The 15,228-nt window shown below is 36.6% G+C and overlaps 1 protein-coding gene across 22 annotated transcripts in view; it reads right to left on the minus strand.

The window, feature by feature from the left end:
- The window catches only part of CADPS2 (calcium dependent secretion activator 2), a 544,167-nt gene that overhangs the window by 61,972 nt on the left and 466,967 nt on the right, over positions 1–15,228 (minus strand). For 10 of the 22 annotated variants that reach the window (XM_082472263.1, XM_082472272.1, XM_082472268.1 and 7 more), the window contains 5 exons: positions 8,671–8,812; positions 8,426–8,545; positions 3,814–3,969; positions 2,287–2,434; positions 1,154–1,168 (listed from right to left, as the gene is read on the minus strand). In XM_082472263.1, the coding sequence (XP_082328389.1) occupies positions 1,154–1,168; positions 2,287–2,434; positions 3,814–3,969; positions 8,426–8,545; positions 8,671–8,812 (581 nt within the window). The remainder of the gene's footprint in view (positions 1–1,153; positions 1,169–2,286; positions 2,435–3,813; positions 3,970–8,425; positions 8,546–8,670; positions 8,813–15,228) is intronic. The other 12 variants (XM_082472267.1, XM_082472265.1, XM_082472266.1 and 9 more) reach the window with 3 other exon arrangements.

A 15,228-nucleotide genomic window follows, 5' to 3' on the forward strand; every position in this document is an offset into this window, starting at 1 on the left:
AGTTTTTTTAAGGAACCTCCATACTGTTCTCCATAGTGGCTGTATCAATTTACATTCCCACCAACAATGCATGAGGGTTCCCTTTTCTCCACACCCTCTCCAGCATTTATTGTTTGTAGATTTTTTGGTGATGGCCATTCTGACTGGTGTGAGGTGATACCTCATTGTAGTTTTGATTTGCATTTCTCTAATGACTAGTGATGTTGAGCATTTTTTCATATGTTTGTTGGCAATCTGTATGTCTTCTTTGGAGAAATGTCTATTTAGGTCTTCTGCCCATATTTTGATTGGGTTGTTTGTTTTTTAGATATTGAGCTGCATGAGCTGCTTGTATATTTTGGAGAGTAATCCTTTGTCAGTTGCTTCATTTGCAAATATTTTCTCCCATACTGAGGGTTGTCTTTTCATCTTGTTTATGGTTTCCTTTGCTGTGCAAAAGCTTTTAAGTTTCATTAGGTCTCATTTGTTTATTTCTAAAAGGTTTTCAAACTGTGTTCCTCCTGAGGTTCTGGGTAGTACCTCAAGAAAACCTTGTGTCAGGGAGGAAGAAGGCTCCTGACACAGGCCTGCCTCTTCCCTGCCTCTGATGATGGTTACATCCCACACCATGAGTGGGAGGAAAGGCTGTTATCATGGTGGGCATGTCCCTCACTGAAATCCACATCTGGGTTCTTCTGTATGAAGTGACCTTAAGAGTTGCCTCCTGGCCCTAATTTAGAGGTTACCCTCATATATGCTATATGTCATCTAAAGCTCCAAACTCTAAATTCTTCTAGTATTAATGAAAGTATATACTACAGATATATGCATCTTGAAAATGTTAACAATCACTCTGCTTCTGAATTTATTTAGAATTTAAAGGAGGGTGAATTCATTTGGTTTTAAATAATCTTATCTTTAAAAGTTTAAAAGTAGTTTGTTGATTCTGCAGTTTAACAGGGAAGAAACATTCCCCTTGGCACTATTTAAGGTATAAGTATCTACATGTGTTTTACTGAGTCACTGGGTATTGCTATGTAGTGTTATACACAGAAACCAAAAACCTGAAAATGGAATTAATTATATTATTTTAATTTGAAAAGATGAAAATAAAAAATGTACACATACAAAAATAATAATGAAAATGTGCTTTTTTTTAAAAAAAGAAACTTACCCACTGACTACCAAACTGGATCATGCCATGGGGGGAAAAGAAAAGACGATGAAGGAGAACATAAGGGAAAAATAAAGAAATGATGAAAAAGTAATTACCATGGGAAAAGATGCAATAAAACGTCAACTTAAACAGATAATCTAAGAAAAAGAGATCCATTTCACCCAGTCACCACTCTCAACAAAAATAAATCATGGGGTAAAATAAACTGTATTTCTGAGTATAGAATCAAACAAAATAGAAATCAAATTGAAACAATGGGGTATTTATTGAAAAAAGCAAAGCCTAATCCTTAAGTACATTTCTACTTGATCTTTAAAAGAAATGGAAACTTTTGTGTAAATAAAATATTTCATGCGCTATTTTCTGTGGCCTGTTTTTTGTAAGCAAACCCTGGATACTCTATATTTGTATAAACAAAGTAAGTAGCTTTCTAGCTTTCTCATTTGCTTGTGAAAAGCAAGGTTTATGTAAATACACAACACCTAAGCCGTTAAAAGGTATATCTGAAATTCAATGGCCACTTGTAAAATTTTGGGCAGTCTTTATACTAAAAAGAAGAAATTGACAAGAGCAAAGGATAAAGGGGCATTCCATTATTATAGTAAAGATCAGGGACTTCCCTGGTGGCACAGTGGTTAAGAGTCTGCCTGCTGATGCAGGGGACACGGGTTCGAGCCCTGGCCCGGGAAGATCCCACATGCCACGGATCAACTAAGCCCGTGTGCCACAGCTGCTGAGCCTGCACTCTAGAGCCCGCGAGCCACAACTACTGAGCCCGCGAGCCACAACTACTGAGCCCATGTGCCACAACTACTGAAGCCCACGTGCCTAGAGCCTGTGCTCTGCAGCAGGAGAAGCCACCACAATGGGAAGCCCATGCACCACAATGAAGAGTAGTCCCTGCTCGCCGCAACTAGAGAAAGCCCGCGCGCAGCAACGAAAACCCAATGCAGCCAAAAAAATAAATTAAATACAAAATAAATAAATTAAAAAAAAAAAAAAGATCAAACACTTGTATGGGGGAACTTGGTCTTTTTAATCTAGTCAAGTGAGAGACTTCTGGAAACAGCATCCTCCTCCACCAGGGCACCCAGTGCTGCATTTCCACATGGGACATGCAGTCCACTTACCTCCTGTCCTCCATCCAGGGCACAGAGTTTGGTGCTTTGCTTTTTGGCATCAACTAATACATTAAACATTGTACACACAGAGGCTGGGATGCGCAAGTCAGTTGTTTTGCTTGCCTTCTGCAGCTTGAGTTCGAATGCAGTTCTTGTTCTATTCATTAAAACAAGAATTCAGAGTAAGAAATTCTGACATATGTCCCACCTGTTTTGTAAAAGCGAAATCAAAACTACAAGATGCTAATTTAAAACATGCAAATATGGGGTGTGGCATTGCCTGGGAGCTAGGAGGTAGGATGCTCTTCTTTTCAGGTGTCTTGTATGAAAGATCAGACTGTGGTATTTTATATTAAACATAGCTTTTGCAGTTGCTCAGACAATATTTCTACCCAAATGAAGCTATTTGTTACATCTAGTGTGTACTTTTAATGGAAAAACTTCATAGTTGCACTTAACTGTCTGAATGAATATCCAAGTAGAAAAATCACCTGCTTCTCTATGTTAAAGCAGAACAAATCCTCTGTGTGAGTGTTTACCACATCAAAAAAAGGACAAGTCTAGAAAACACTAAAACACCATAATCAGTGTGCAATGGAGAATGTGTAATTCTTTTATGTCATTTAATTTCTCTTTCAAATACCTGAAGTTGCATTTAGGTTTTTTAAAGAAACTGCATAACAGGTAGTTTGGAAATGGTTTTGCTAAAGTATCCAAAGAATATCCATAGATTTGATACATCAGAATCACAGATGACAAACATGATTTTTTTTAAACATTAAATAATCTAATTCATGGCCTTGCTTTACACAGCCATTAAACATTATTCTAAAGACAGGATTTTTCTCGCTTTAAAGAATTCAGGATTATTCAATTGCTCCAACCAGAATTTGTTATTCCCGTATGCTGCCCTCACTGTTCTTGCACATATTGTGAACAAGGGCAATGGGGAAAACAATGCTAATTAGGCAATGCTGATTTTGTAAAAAGTATTAAAGAAAATGAAAGCACATGTGGAAGAATCCAAAGCCTCATAACTTATTTCTGGTTAAGTTCTGAAAGAATGTAAATAGATACTTGGAACTCATCTGATGTGGATAGAGAATACCAGAAAGACAGAACAATTGATGGCAATGATCGTCCACGGAGTTTGCCATGTCATTTCACAGCACACAGACACAGTAAGTAATGCATAAAGTACTTAACAGATCTCCTCCACATGTCTCAGGAAGTATTGCTTTGGGAATTTAAAGCACAGTATTCCCAGAGAGATAATAAGTACAACAGAAAGGATTAATACGGTATGGGTGCTACTGATGAGGGTAATGGTTAGGAGACCCGAGAAAAAGTAGCAGGCCCATTTTATCAATTACATGGGTCCCCAGAATTCAGGTCAAAGGACCTAATGTCCTTGAAATTTTGGAAAAGTGGTACATGTTGAAACCTTCCTTGTGACAATTATACAGCAGATACTTGGTGAAAAGTGGTATTTTGGAAGCTGGCAGAGTAAGCAGCAACTTGAAAATACATGTCTACCTTTTGACACAGGCCTCTATCATATCACTGGCCATTAGTTTAAGTCTTTGCTCTAAGTGATGGGCAAATTCTTGTTCTGGCCAGTGAAGATCAAACACAAACATTTGCAGTGCGTCAAGTTTCCAAAAAAGGTCTTCTGATGTTGCTGAGCCATTGCTAGAAGAAAAAGGAAAAATGAAGAACATTGTGAACTTCCACTGTTAGCTGCGTGGGTCACCAATACATTGTTTCTTCTTTTCTGTATCACTTGCCATCAATACATTGTTTCTTCTTTTCTGTATCACTTGCCATCAATACATTGTTTCTTCTTTTCTGTATCACTTGCCATCAGTGAAAAAATACTATGTAAGACTCCTAGTGATCAATATTTTCTTTGTTCAACCTTCTAATTTTCCCCTTTCACTTCTTCTTAATGAATAAGGCAAGGCAAGGAGAACAAAATAGAAATATAGTAGTAGGGTTTCATTAAAAAGGGGTAAAATGAATAATGATTCATTACTAAGGAAATTAAATTATATACATAGGAACAAACATCTTAAATTGTTCTTTACCAATCTCTAGGATAAAGATAAAACACACATTTCCTCCTAGAAATTCAAAAAAGTATGTTTTATGCAAGAAAATTCATATGACAGCAACTAGCAGCTTTATTTAACTCATGCATATGCGTCTCTGTCATCATGATGGCTTCTGTGTATCTATAGGTATGTAGCCTTCAGGGCCTTAAATTTCTCAGTTACAGGTAAAGGTGAAACAGGTACTGGGAATGAAGTAACAGGCTGGGTAGGGAAGCAAATCTTACTTTTACTTTGAAATGCTTTGTGCCTTTTCCCGTTCATAATCAAACCTAACTTAGTACCAGGTACGGTCTAACAGAGAAAAGATATTCAAGGTGCTCTCAAGTGGGAGCATCATCATATATTTCAGGTCCTTCCATCTATCTAACCATGGAGCCGAGGTCTGCTATGCATTCACTACTATGGTAAAGTTACTCTAGGGACCATATTTTCACACCATGCGAGAAGGTAATTTGTGTCAGAGTATATCATATTTGAGTAAAGGATAATATTATTACTTTTCATTAAGCAAGTATACAGCCTAATAGGAAAATAGATGATTTGAAAATAAAATATTCCTATGTTTACTGAAACTTAATTGTAAAAGAGAACAAAAGAAGAAGAAAAAAACAAAAACTGCTGTATGATTCATTTCTGCTTAGCTTTCCAACGTTTTAACATATACTAACCTAAAATTTATATTTTAGGTTTGTAAAAGAAAAATATTAAAATGAAATAAACTAACTTATCACAAGGGCATGGTGGAAAATTTTTATAAAAAAGAAAATTCTTTTAAATAACCACATTGTTTAGCTAAATATATCTTAATTAGCCAGCGTAAAAACAATCACCTCCTGCTCTGGCTAATTAAAAGCTTATTTCTGCCCCGCAGCGCCCAGCATCTTCGCTCCATCACCAATCTACTGTGCTTTCCTCCTCCCGTTTTGCCAGTAATTCCTCATGATCTCCTCGTCTAGCCAAGATGTCCTCAGAGTTAAATTCTCAAGGGAATGATCACAGCAAAGCAGTGAACATTACCCATAGCACTTCCCTCATTTAATATCTCCAAACCTTAATATTCAGTGCCCCAAATGTATCATTAAACAAAAGAACCAGACATACCATGCTGACATTGCTGTAAAAAATGTTTGAGAAAACACTATAGTCAATTCTCCATTTTGCCATTTATATAATAAAAAGTAAGAGAAAAAAATCCTGAAGCAAAAATCCTCCTGTACATCTGTAGTGTACAATTTAGTAGATAGAGGAACTATGTTTTAAGAGTAATTGAATATAATTGTCAAAGAAGCAAATCTACTTCTTATAATTTTTTATTTTGGAGAAATATAAGTAACAGCACAACAAAACAACAGCAACAAAAGCCACCAGTAAAACAAACCCCCAAATAGTAAAGGTAGAATTCTATTAAAAATGGACTTTCTCATCATATGTGACAATTAAATCTTTATAGAGAATATGGATATATGTTTTTTCTGTTCTTTGATGTTATGGTAAGATTCTGAATGATACATGTGCTTAATTGGGAATGTAATTAAGATAACAAGAGTTTGTTATAATTAAATAGATGAAAAAATGTAAACAGGTTTTCTCTCAAGCTGGCATGTATAACCTGCAATTTATTCAGAGCTTTTTCATTTCAAAATTATTTCTAATCAGTGACCTATCCCTAAAAGTATTAGTAACAGATTAAAGAATTCAAACGTGAAAAATGGAGTCTGAGATAATTTTCTCAAAATGCCAGCAGTAAACTTACTTGACTGGCATTCACTTCTAGAGCGAAAAAACCCAGAATGAAGATTTTATATACAGCGAGAGATTTGGAGGAGCACCTCTTAAGGTGATTTACACATTAGTATGTAGAGATGTATCTTCAGACTCATGGATAGTTTAGTATTATTTCTCTTTACTTTATCAGTAGTTGTATTTTTAACTCCTTATATATGTGAAATGGGATTTTTTTCTTGCTATTTAATGCTTTATAAGAAAAGTTAAAAAAAACTTTGCAATGACATCAGAACATTATCAGTAATTCTGGCCACCTTGACACAAAGCCTAGTGTTGATAACCTTGGCAAGTAAAGATAATGGTAACTAACTTGGAAAACTTTTTTTTTTATTTGCCCAGAATGATGAAAATAGAAGCACTTTATTTACAAAGTCACAATTTTTTATAAAGACAGGACATTCCTGTCCTGAGACAGGTTATTTTTAAAAAGGGGCTCCTAATAATGAGATTTAGGGCTCACATATATCTCAAAGCTAATAGAGTAATTACAAAAAAAAACCCCACTAAATTTCACAAGGCAGTGCCCAAAATAGTGTTCTTCATTAAAATCAAGGATGTTAAACAGATGGGAAATGAGGATGAAGAGGAGTTAAATTAGAAAACCATGTAAAGAAGTACAAAAAAAAATCATAAACTTAGAAAGGTTCACTACACTTCCTAGATAACTGAGGACACACAGACACCACTTGTAAAGCCCAAACCATTTGCTTGTAAGAAAAAGATTCACATGTAACCTAATATCTTAATAATTATTATGAGTATAGTGTTGATGTTTAATTTGGAGAAAAACTGCCAAACTATTTTGCAAGTTATCATTCTCTTCCTTGGTCTTTGTTTCTCTCTCTTTTTTTGATTATATGCAGATTAGACTGGGAATAGATTTGACACGTGGTGATGGGATAGGTTTTGGATGTTGGACAAGTTTTTAATCAGTATATTCTCTTGAAGCAAAATATATTAATAATCGGAGTGAGAGCTTTGGAGTCAAGCAAACCTGGGTTCAAATCTTGTCTTTGTCATTTGCTTACTGTGAGACACTGGTAAGTTTTGCCTTTTGACTTCTTTGTGACTTAGTTTCCTTAACTGTAAAATAGGGAAAGTGACATTTACCTCACAGGGTTGTTACAAAGCTTAACTGAGATAAAGAATTTGGCACTTTATACAACAAATTCTCTATAAATGGTAGCTAATTTTCTTCTTATAATTATTATTCTTTCTAGCTGACTTCATGAGAGACCTTGTGCAAAGCATGGGCTGTTATTGAGTTCATTTGATTGCTGTGAGGCTCATACTTTTGAAAACCATACAGTTATGAGTAATAATGATGATTGAGGATAATGTAATAATAATTATAGTAATAACAATCATAATGTAGAATAGAAGTGGTTATCACCTATCGAGACCCTACGCTGTGCCAGGCACATTTCACAGTTTTTTAAAAAATCCTCACAAAAAACGTCTTTAAGTTAGGTGTCATAACCATTTTAGAGTTGAGGAAACTGAGGCAAAGGAAGACTTAACGATGAATAAGCTAGGATCTAAATGTGGGGCTGATCGATTTCAAAGCCCATGTCCTTTTCACTTGAATGACTCTTGGTTACTGACTCTGCAATAGGTAGGCTCATCACAATGTGGAGTTAATAAATATGGTTTGTAATGATATAAAGATTACTTAAAAATAACAAGGTGCATCAAATGATATATGAAAGGACAAAAGAAGAACTTGTTGGTACTGAGAAACAAAGGACAACCCGTTCTCTGCAACCTGCATTATTGTTTCTTTAAAGGTGAGACGAAGATTAAAGCAGAAAAAGATTATGTTCTTGAAACTGTTCTTACAAAGGTTTTTCTACATATACAAGATAAATCAAGTGGCAGTAACAAAGCTGTAGCCAACTAAGGATTCTGGACATACATACCTACCGTTACCCACACTGCTTGTCTGAATATGGAGAACTCTGGTCATACCACTTAGACTAGAGTCTACAACCTGGGTCACAAAATGACCCTTGCCCCACAGATTACATATGAATGACATCAAACCAGTGAGCTTTTAAAAAAATCTATATTATTTATCATTGATATGCTAAGCTTAGCTTAATAGCTTCAAAAACTCAAAACAAATAAAACCATAGTATTCCTCAACCAATGATGATAAATGCCATGCAATCTAAACGCATCTGCACAGAATACAGCCCAGGCCATGCACCAGCTAACACACCACCAGGAGATAAATGAGGGATACACACGTGGACTCATAAAAAGAAGCCATCCACGAAGGAGTAGAAAAGCTAGGAATCTGTGGAAGATTAAGAGGCAGACTTGGAACTTTTGGAAGAGCTACATTGGGAAGACTGTTGGCGATATTCCTGTAAAGAAACAAACAACGTGGGAAGGGACCACCATAAGCAATAACTACAGATGGCCACGTGTAAAGTCATAAGGTCAGGACAGAAGAGACAGGGGCTCTGTGGACACTAGGCAAGATACCTACTTGACAGGCTGCCATGTCTCTTGCTCAAAACCTCTGTGAACTGACTGGGCGATGGAGGACTCCATGAGATCCACGTAGCGGACAACCAAGGGCACAAAGATTTCTTGCAAGTGTTTATGAAATTTTCCATTACATAGAAGTGCTGAAATAGTCAAGCAGAAACAGTGTTTGTCAGAGGGATAATATCAGGCATTTGGAAAATATGGACGAAAAACTTTTCTGGAAAGAGTCTGACACAGAACCAATAAAATACAGAGGTCTGGCTCCTCATATTGGATATCGTGTCATGAAAATTGATCAAGAAGTACAATTGACCTCCTATATATGGCTGTCAAAACCACAGATAGATGATATCTCTATAAAATGTTCCTGCCAGGTGGTATGGTTTTATTTTCTAAGAGGTTTAGCACACGAGGCGTTTGACCACTTGCTGGAGATTCAAGGGAGCTGCCGAATTCCCTGAAGGTCTTGACATGTGTAAATACAGCAATTAAACAGAGTTAGAATACCTGTGGTATGCTGTGTATCACAGAAGAGCTAAACCTGTTCAATTCTAGGAGAGAAGTTTGATTGCTTCTAAGAGATACACTAGTTTAATTCAGCAGGAGGGTGACTGTGGCCTTGGGAATGTCTATTCTGCTTCATGAACTTTTTAGTTATTCGTGGATTTTCTTCTTAGGCATTTACTTTTTCACATGGGTATTTAACAAGTCAGCATATCACATGCATTTTTTCGTTGCCCATTAGTCTTCACTGAATTGTGATATAGGACATCCAAGCTGAAGCCGTTGCAGAAGTCTAAGAATTTGCGCTACTAGGACAGGACCGCTGGACAAGATGCACTTACCTCCACTAAAAGATGGCTGCTTTCTATGCACAGGTCATAGTTTTATTAGAACACAGGTCAGTGCTGTAGACTGAATGTGTCTCTCCCAAATTCATATGTTGAAATCCTAACTCCCAGTATGATGGTATTAGGAGATGGGATCTTTGGGAGGTGATCAAGTCTAGGGCAGAGCCCTCAAGAACAGGATTAGGATCCTTATCAAAGAGACCCCAGAGACATTCCCTTGACCCTTTCACCCTGTGAAGATACAGTGAGAAGACGGTTGTCTGTGACCCAGGAAATCTAGCTCTCCCCAGACACTGAATCTGCTAGTGCTTTGATCTTAGACTTCCCAGCCTCCAGAACTGTAAGAAATAAATTTCTGTTATTTATAAGCCACACAGTCTATGGTATTCTATTGTTGTAGCCCGAACTAACACAGTATGTGCCTAAGTTGAACCATGAAAGGATAGAGAATCTTTAGGAAAATACTAAGTAATGCTAAGTAACTGTCAACAAAGAATTTGTAATTTTTTAGATGATGGTACATATTTCTCAAGCGAACATCCTAAACCCAGTTGCGATTTCTTTTAATAACCTTCAAAGTGAAAACGTGTTCATTTAAAAATATACTCTGTGGTTAGGAAAGGTATTTCTTAAGAGATGGTATTTTAATTGAGCCAAAATGATAGGGGAGTCCTCTGTGGAAGATTTAGAGGGCAGGTTTCCAGGTATAGGGGACGGCTAGCACCAATGTTTTAAGAAAGGAATGAGTTGGTGTGTTTCTAGAAAAACGAGAAAGCCAATGTGGCAGAAGTTGAGTGAGGGAGGGGGAAGAATAGTCCAAGGTGATGTCTAGATGGTAGGACATTGTGAAAAGGATGGATTTTACTGGGGCAATGGGACACATTATTATTTTTATTATTACTAAGAGAGGAGTGACTTGATATGGTCTCTCCGGCTACTGTGTGGAAATAGGGTACGTGTGAAGGGTGAAAGCAGAGAAGGAGGGCAGTATTCAGTTCTTTTCTGCAACAGAGCAGCTAAAAGATGATGATGATGGTGGTGGTGGCCTGGATGAGAACGGCCGAGGTGGGAGATGGGGAAAAGCCTCTCATTAATCCCATTCACTTTTCCTTTTTCCCAGCATGATGAATATGGTTAACAATAGCGTACTACATACTTGAACATGGTCAAGAGATTAGATCTCAAATGTTCTTACCACTGCCCCCCAAAAATATTGTAGGCATGTGAAGTGAAGGATCTGTCAACTAACCTATTGCATTTATCAACTAACCTTATTGCATTAAACTTTGATATACGTTAAGTATGTCAAATCACTACAGTGCACACCTTGAACTTACACAATGTTATATGTCAATTATATCTCAACACTTCTATGAATTTGAATAGCTGTATATGCTCATAGTTACTAAATTTAATTACCAGCACACTTTAATAGTACTGTCTTCATAAAATATTCAGCTAAGTATGCCAATTTCCACATAATCTTCCTCAAGACAAACATACCTCAAAAACCTAAGTAGTGTTTTAAAACTTGGGCAAAGAATGTGACGCTCACCATGGTGGCACAAATATGAAAATGCTCACTATATATTACTTTAATTTAGTGATTCTAAAATTTGTCAGAGGCTGGAAAACTACAGACACATGAAAGTGGAGTAGGAAGTTATTCTAAGTACAGAAGGAAATACTTTTTTTTTTTCTAGCTCCGATATATTTTAGCATTTTTTTGTAGTAAAATAATCTTTTCTGGCTTATCTATATGCTAAAAGATTTCCCATTAAAGTGAGAATGATAATCATATTTAATGATAAATGTCTTATTGAGGAGACTAATATTATCTTAATGATGTTTTCATTAGCACGAAAGGAGGTTTATTTATTCCTAGAGATTCAGTCATAAAGCTAGAAGGTACTACAGATCATGTAATTCAGTTCCTTTTACCAAATGTCACTTAAATAGGGATACTAAACATTAAGGATGAAGTACTTTCACTCATCTAAATCACTGTGGTACCCAAACTGAATTTATTGGATCTCTACTTCAGAACCTTCCTCCATCTCCTCCTCCTCATCATGAGCATTTTTGGAGTGTCAAACACTGTACTAAGTCCTTTATATGCATTCTCATTTAATCATCAGAAAAACCCTGTGAGGGAAGCACTATTATTTTTTTCAATCTTATCAACAAGGAAATTGAGGCACAGATAATTTAGAACACTTGGCCAAGTCATTTAGTCATTAGACAGTAGAACAAGGATTTGATACCAGAGCCCCCTCTTAATTTCCATAGATTATAATACTATCCTCCTTCAATTTTAGTTACTATAAGCTATTATCTATCTATTCATTCATACATCTGTTCCACCTACCATCATCACATTAGCAACTTTTAAGATGTAGACTTTTAAGACGTAGAAATGTAGCAAACTCTTCTAGATTAAAAAAAAAAAAAGTCTTGCAAATGACAAACACGCTACACCATATCTTAGATGAATTATATGTTTTTGGAATTAGAATTTTTAAAAACTCAGTTACAACATGAAAAAGTGAAAAGGTTACCAAAACGATTATATTCAATGAACTGAAAAGTAAACTAAACTCAGGGAACATGATTCCTCCAGCTCTGCTCTTTCTCAAGATTATTTTGGATATTTGGGGTCTTTCAGCAATTTCACTCCTGTGTATATATCCAAAAAAACAAGAACACTAATTCAAAAAGATACATGCACCCCAATGTTCATAGCAGCATTATTTACAATTGCCAAGATACGGAAGCAACCTAAGTGTCCATCAACAGATGAATGGAGAAAGAAGATGTGGTATATGTATACAATGGAATACTACTCAGCCATTAAAAAAAGAAAGAAAAGAAATTTTACCATCCGCAGTAACATGGATGGACTTGGAAGGCATTATGCTAAGGGAGATAAGTCAGACAGAGAAAGACAAATACTGTATAATATCACTTATATGTGGAATATAAAAAATATAATAAACCAGTGAATAAAACAAAAAAGAGCCAGTGGGAAGGGGGAAGGGGACTAAGGGGTATAAACTATTAGGTATAAAATAAGCTCCAAGGATATACTGTACAACACAAGGAATATAGCCAATATTTTACAATAACTATAAATGGAGTATAACCTTTACAAATTGTGAATCACTATATTGTACACCTGTAACTTATATAATATTATACATCAACTATATTTCAATAAAAAAGCAAACTAATACTGTGAAAATATTCAATGTGCTTATAATACGCATTGAAAGCTGGATAATTTTACATTGCTATACAGCTAGACTGTGTGCCTAAGCCTTAATTTATATGGCTTACTAATAAAAAGTATAAAGAACCTTAGGCTCTGCATCTTGATAGGTACTGTTAAATACTGTCATTATTTTTAAGTACACCAAAGCCAAAACACATGCTAATGTTAACAAATCATTACCTCTGCAAATGAGCATTCTACCTGAGCAGTTCAAGTGCTACTTTATTATACATTTAGAGATTAGGTATGTTGGCTATTAAGCCGTACTTACTTTCTTAAGATGAAGAAGCACATAAGGAGAATCACACTCAGTTATTATTAAATGTTATAACGATTCTAAGACTAAGTAGCAGTTGACTCAAATGTATTTCTAGCAAGAGCTCTCTTTTTGGATATCCTTGATAAGCACCGAATTCATTATCTTGTTAAATAAGCCTACTTCTCTTCTCCTATTCTCATCCTAGGAGTGAAAATAGGGATTGTCCACCTGATCATTATACCAGCAACCTGGAAGTTGTGCCAGAGGTCTTTCCTTCACTTCCTACCTCCAATCAGTAGTCAAAACCTGCATATTTTATATCCTTATTATCTTTCTAACACTTCTCATCCCTCTCTTCATCACCACTGCTGTTGTCCTAGTTCCAGCCTTCTCGTCTCCTGCCTTGGCTAATGCAATAATCTCCTAACTGGTCTTAGGCTCCTAATTTTCCTTCTGCCCATTCATCCTCTTAAAATCTCAAGCAGAGGGGCTTGCTAAAATGTAAAACAAATAATGTACCTCCTAAAGATTATAATTCTTTAATGGATCCTCAAGAAAAACTTCAAAAGCCTTAGCATGGAATGAAAGCCATCTATGAGATGTCTTTTTTTTTTTTTTTAAAGATTTATTTATTTATTTATTTATTTATTTATTTTTGGCTGTGTCGGGTCAGTTGCGGCATACGGGATCTTCATTGAGGCATGCAGGATCTTTCGTTGCGGCGTGCGGGTTTTCTCTTCTCTAGTTGTGGCGCACAGGCTCCAGGGCGCGTGGGCTCTGTAGTCGTGGCGTGTGGGTTCCAGAGCGTGTGGGCTCTGTAGTTTGCAGCACGCAGGCTCTAGCTGAGGCGCGCGAGCTCAGTAGTTGTGGCACGCGGCCTTAGTTGCCCCATAGCATGTGGGATCTTAGTTCCCTGACCAGGGATCAAACCCACGTCCCCTGCATTGTAAGGTGGATTCTTTACCACTGGACCACCAGGGAAGTCCCTATGAGGTGTCTTAATATGACCTCTCTGGCTCATTTCGTTTGCCTGACCCCCCTACTTCCTGTGGTCCAGCCATAATGATTTTCATGGTTCAGTTCAAGTATACACTTTCCCCTCCAAGTCTTCCTTGAAATGCTTCATTCTGCTGTCCCTTTCCCTAATTACTGGTTTCCCATGTTTATTCTCCACCCTGCACAGGTTTCTACTGTAGTCCATGTTATACTTCTGTACTCGTTGACATATCTCTTTCTTCCTATGAGGGTGCAAGGTCCTTGGAGAAGGGACTATGTCTGTATTCTTAGTATCCAACAAAGTCCCTGGCTCAGAGCAAGTGTTCAAACGTCTCTTGAATGAATGACTGCCTGTATACACTATTAAGATTACTACATAGTTACTACATTATTATTCTGTATAAGAACGTTTGAGGCCTGTGTATCTCTTCATATTTTATATAAAATGTATAGTACTAAATATTTTTATGAGAAATCCTATTTTTAGACCCATATGTCCAAGATCATACTGCTGAAAATTCTACTGGATATGAATGTTGTCTATTTTATGTCTCTTATTTTATTATTATTATTCTTCTTTCAGCCATGCCGGGTTTCATGGCTTGTGGGATCTTAGTTCCCTGACCAGGGATCAAATCAGGGTCCCGTCAGTGAAAGCCCAGAATCCTAACCACTGGATCACCAGGGAATTCTATGTCTCTTATTTTAATGAATGTACCAAAGGGAGGATTTTCTCTGTTCAGTCATGACTTGATAGCAAACTATTACATCCTCCAGAAATAGGAGAAAATGGAGATTTCCTGTATTTCCTAAGAATGGTCACAAATGTTGAATTCTGGCCAAAAGTTTGCTTACGTTTCAGCAGAGTTTTCCTTTTCATTAAAATAAATCAAATTATAAACCCATGTTCAAAAGTTTTAGAAAATTGGCAATTGGTAGTATTTCTTTGGTAATCAGATTCAGGAAAGGCGAGGAAGGATGGAGGGAGAGATGGTATGGAGGGAAGAAAGAGGAAGAGGAAAAATGAGAAGAAATGAAGAGAAAATACACATAGAAAGGGAAAGAAAGAAAAGAGAGAATCCGGTTTCAAAAGGCAAGACTCCTGGAATACAGACGACACTATACTTGTGTATGTAAATTATGCTCCTTTTCTCAGTTGCCCATATGCCAGTTTGCATC

This window comes from Balaenoptera physalus, assembly GCF_965194825.1.
Source record: "Balaenoptera physalus genome assembly, chromosome: 8".
NCBI lineage: Eukaryota > Metazoa > Chordata > Mammalia > Artiodactyla > Balaenopteridae > Balaenoptera > Balaenoptera physalus.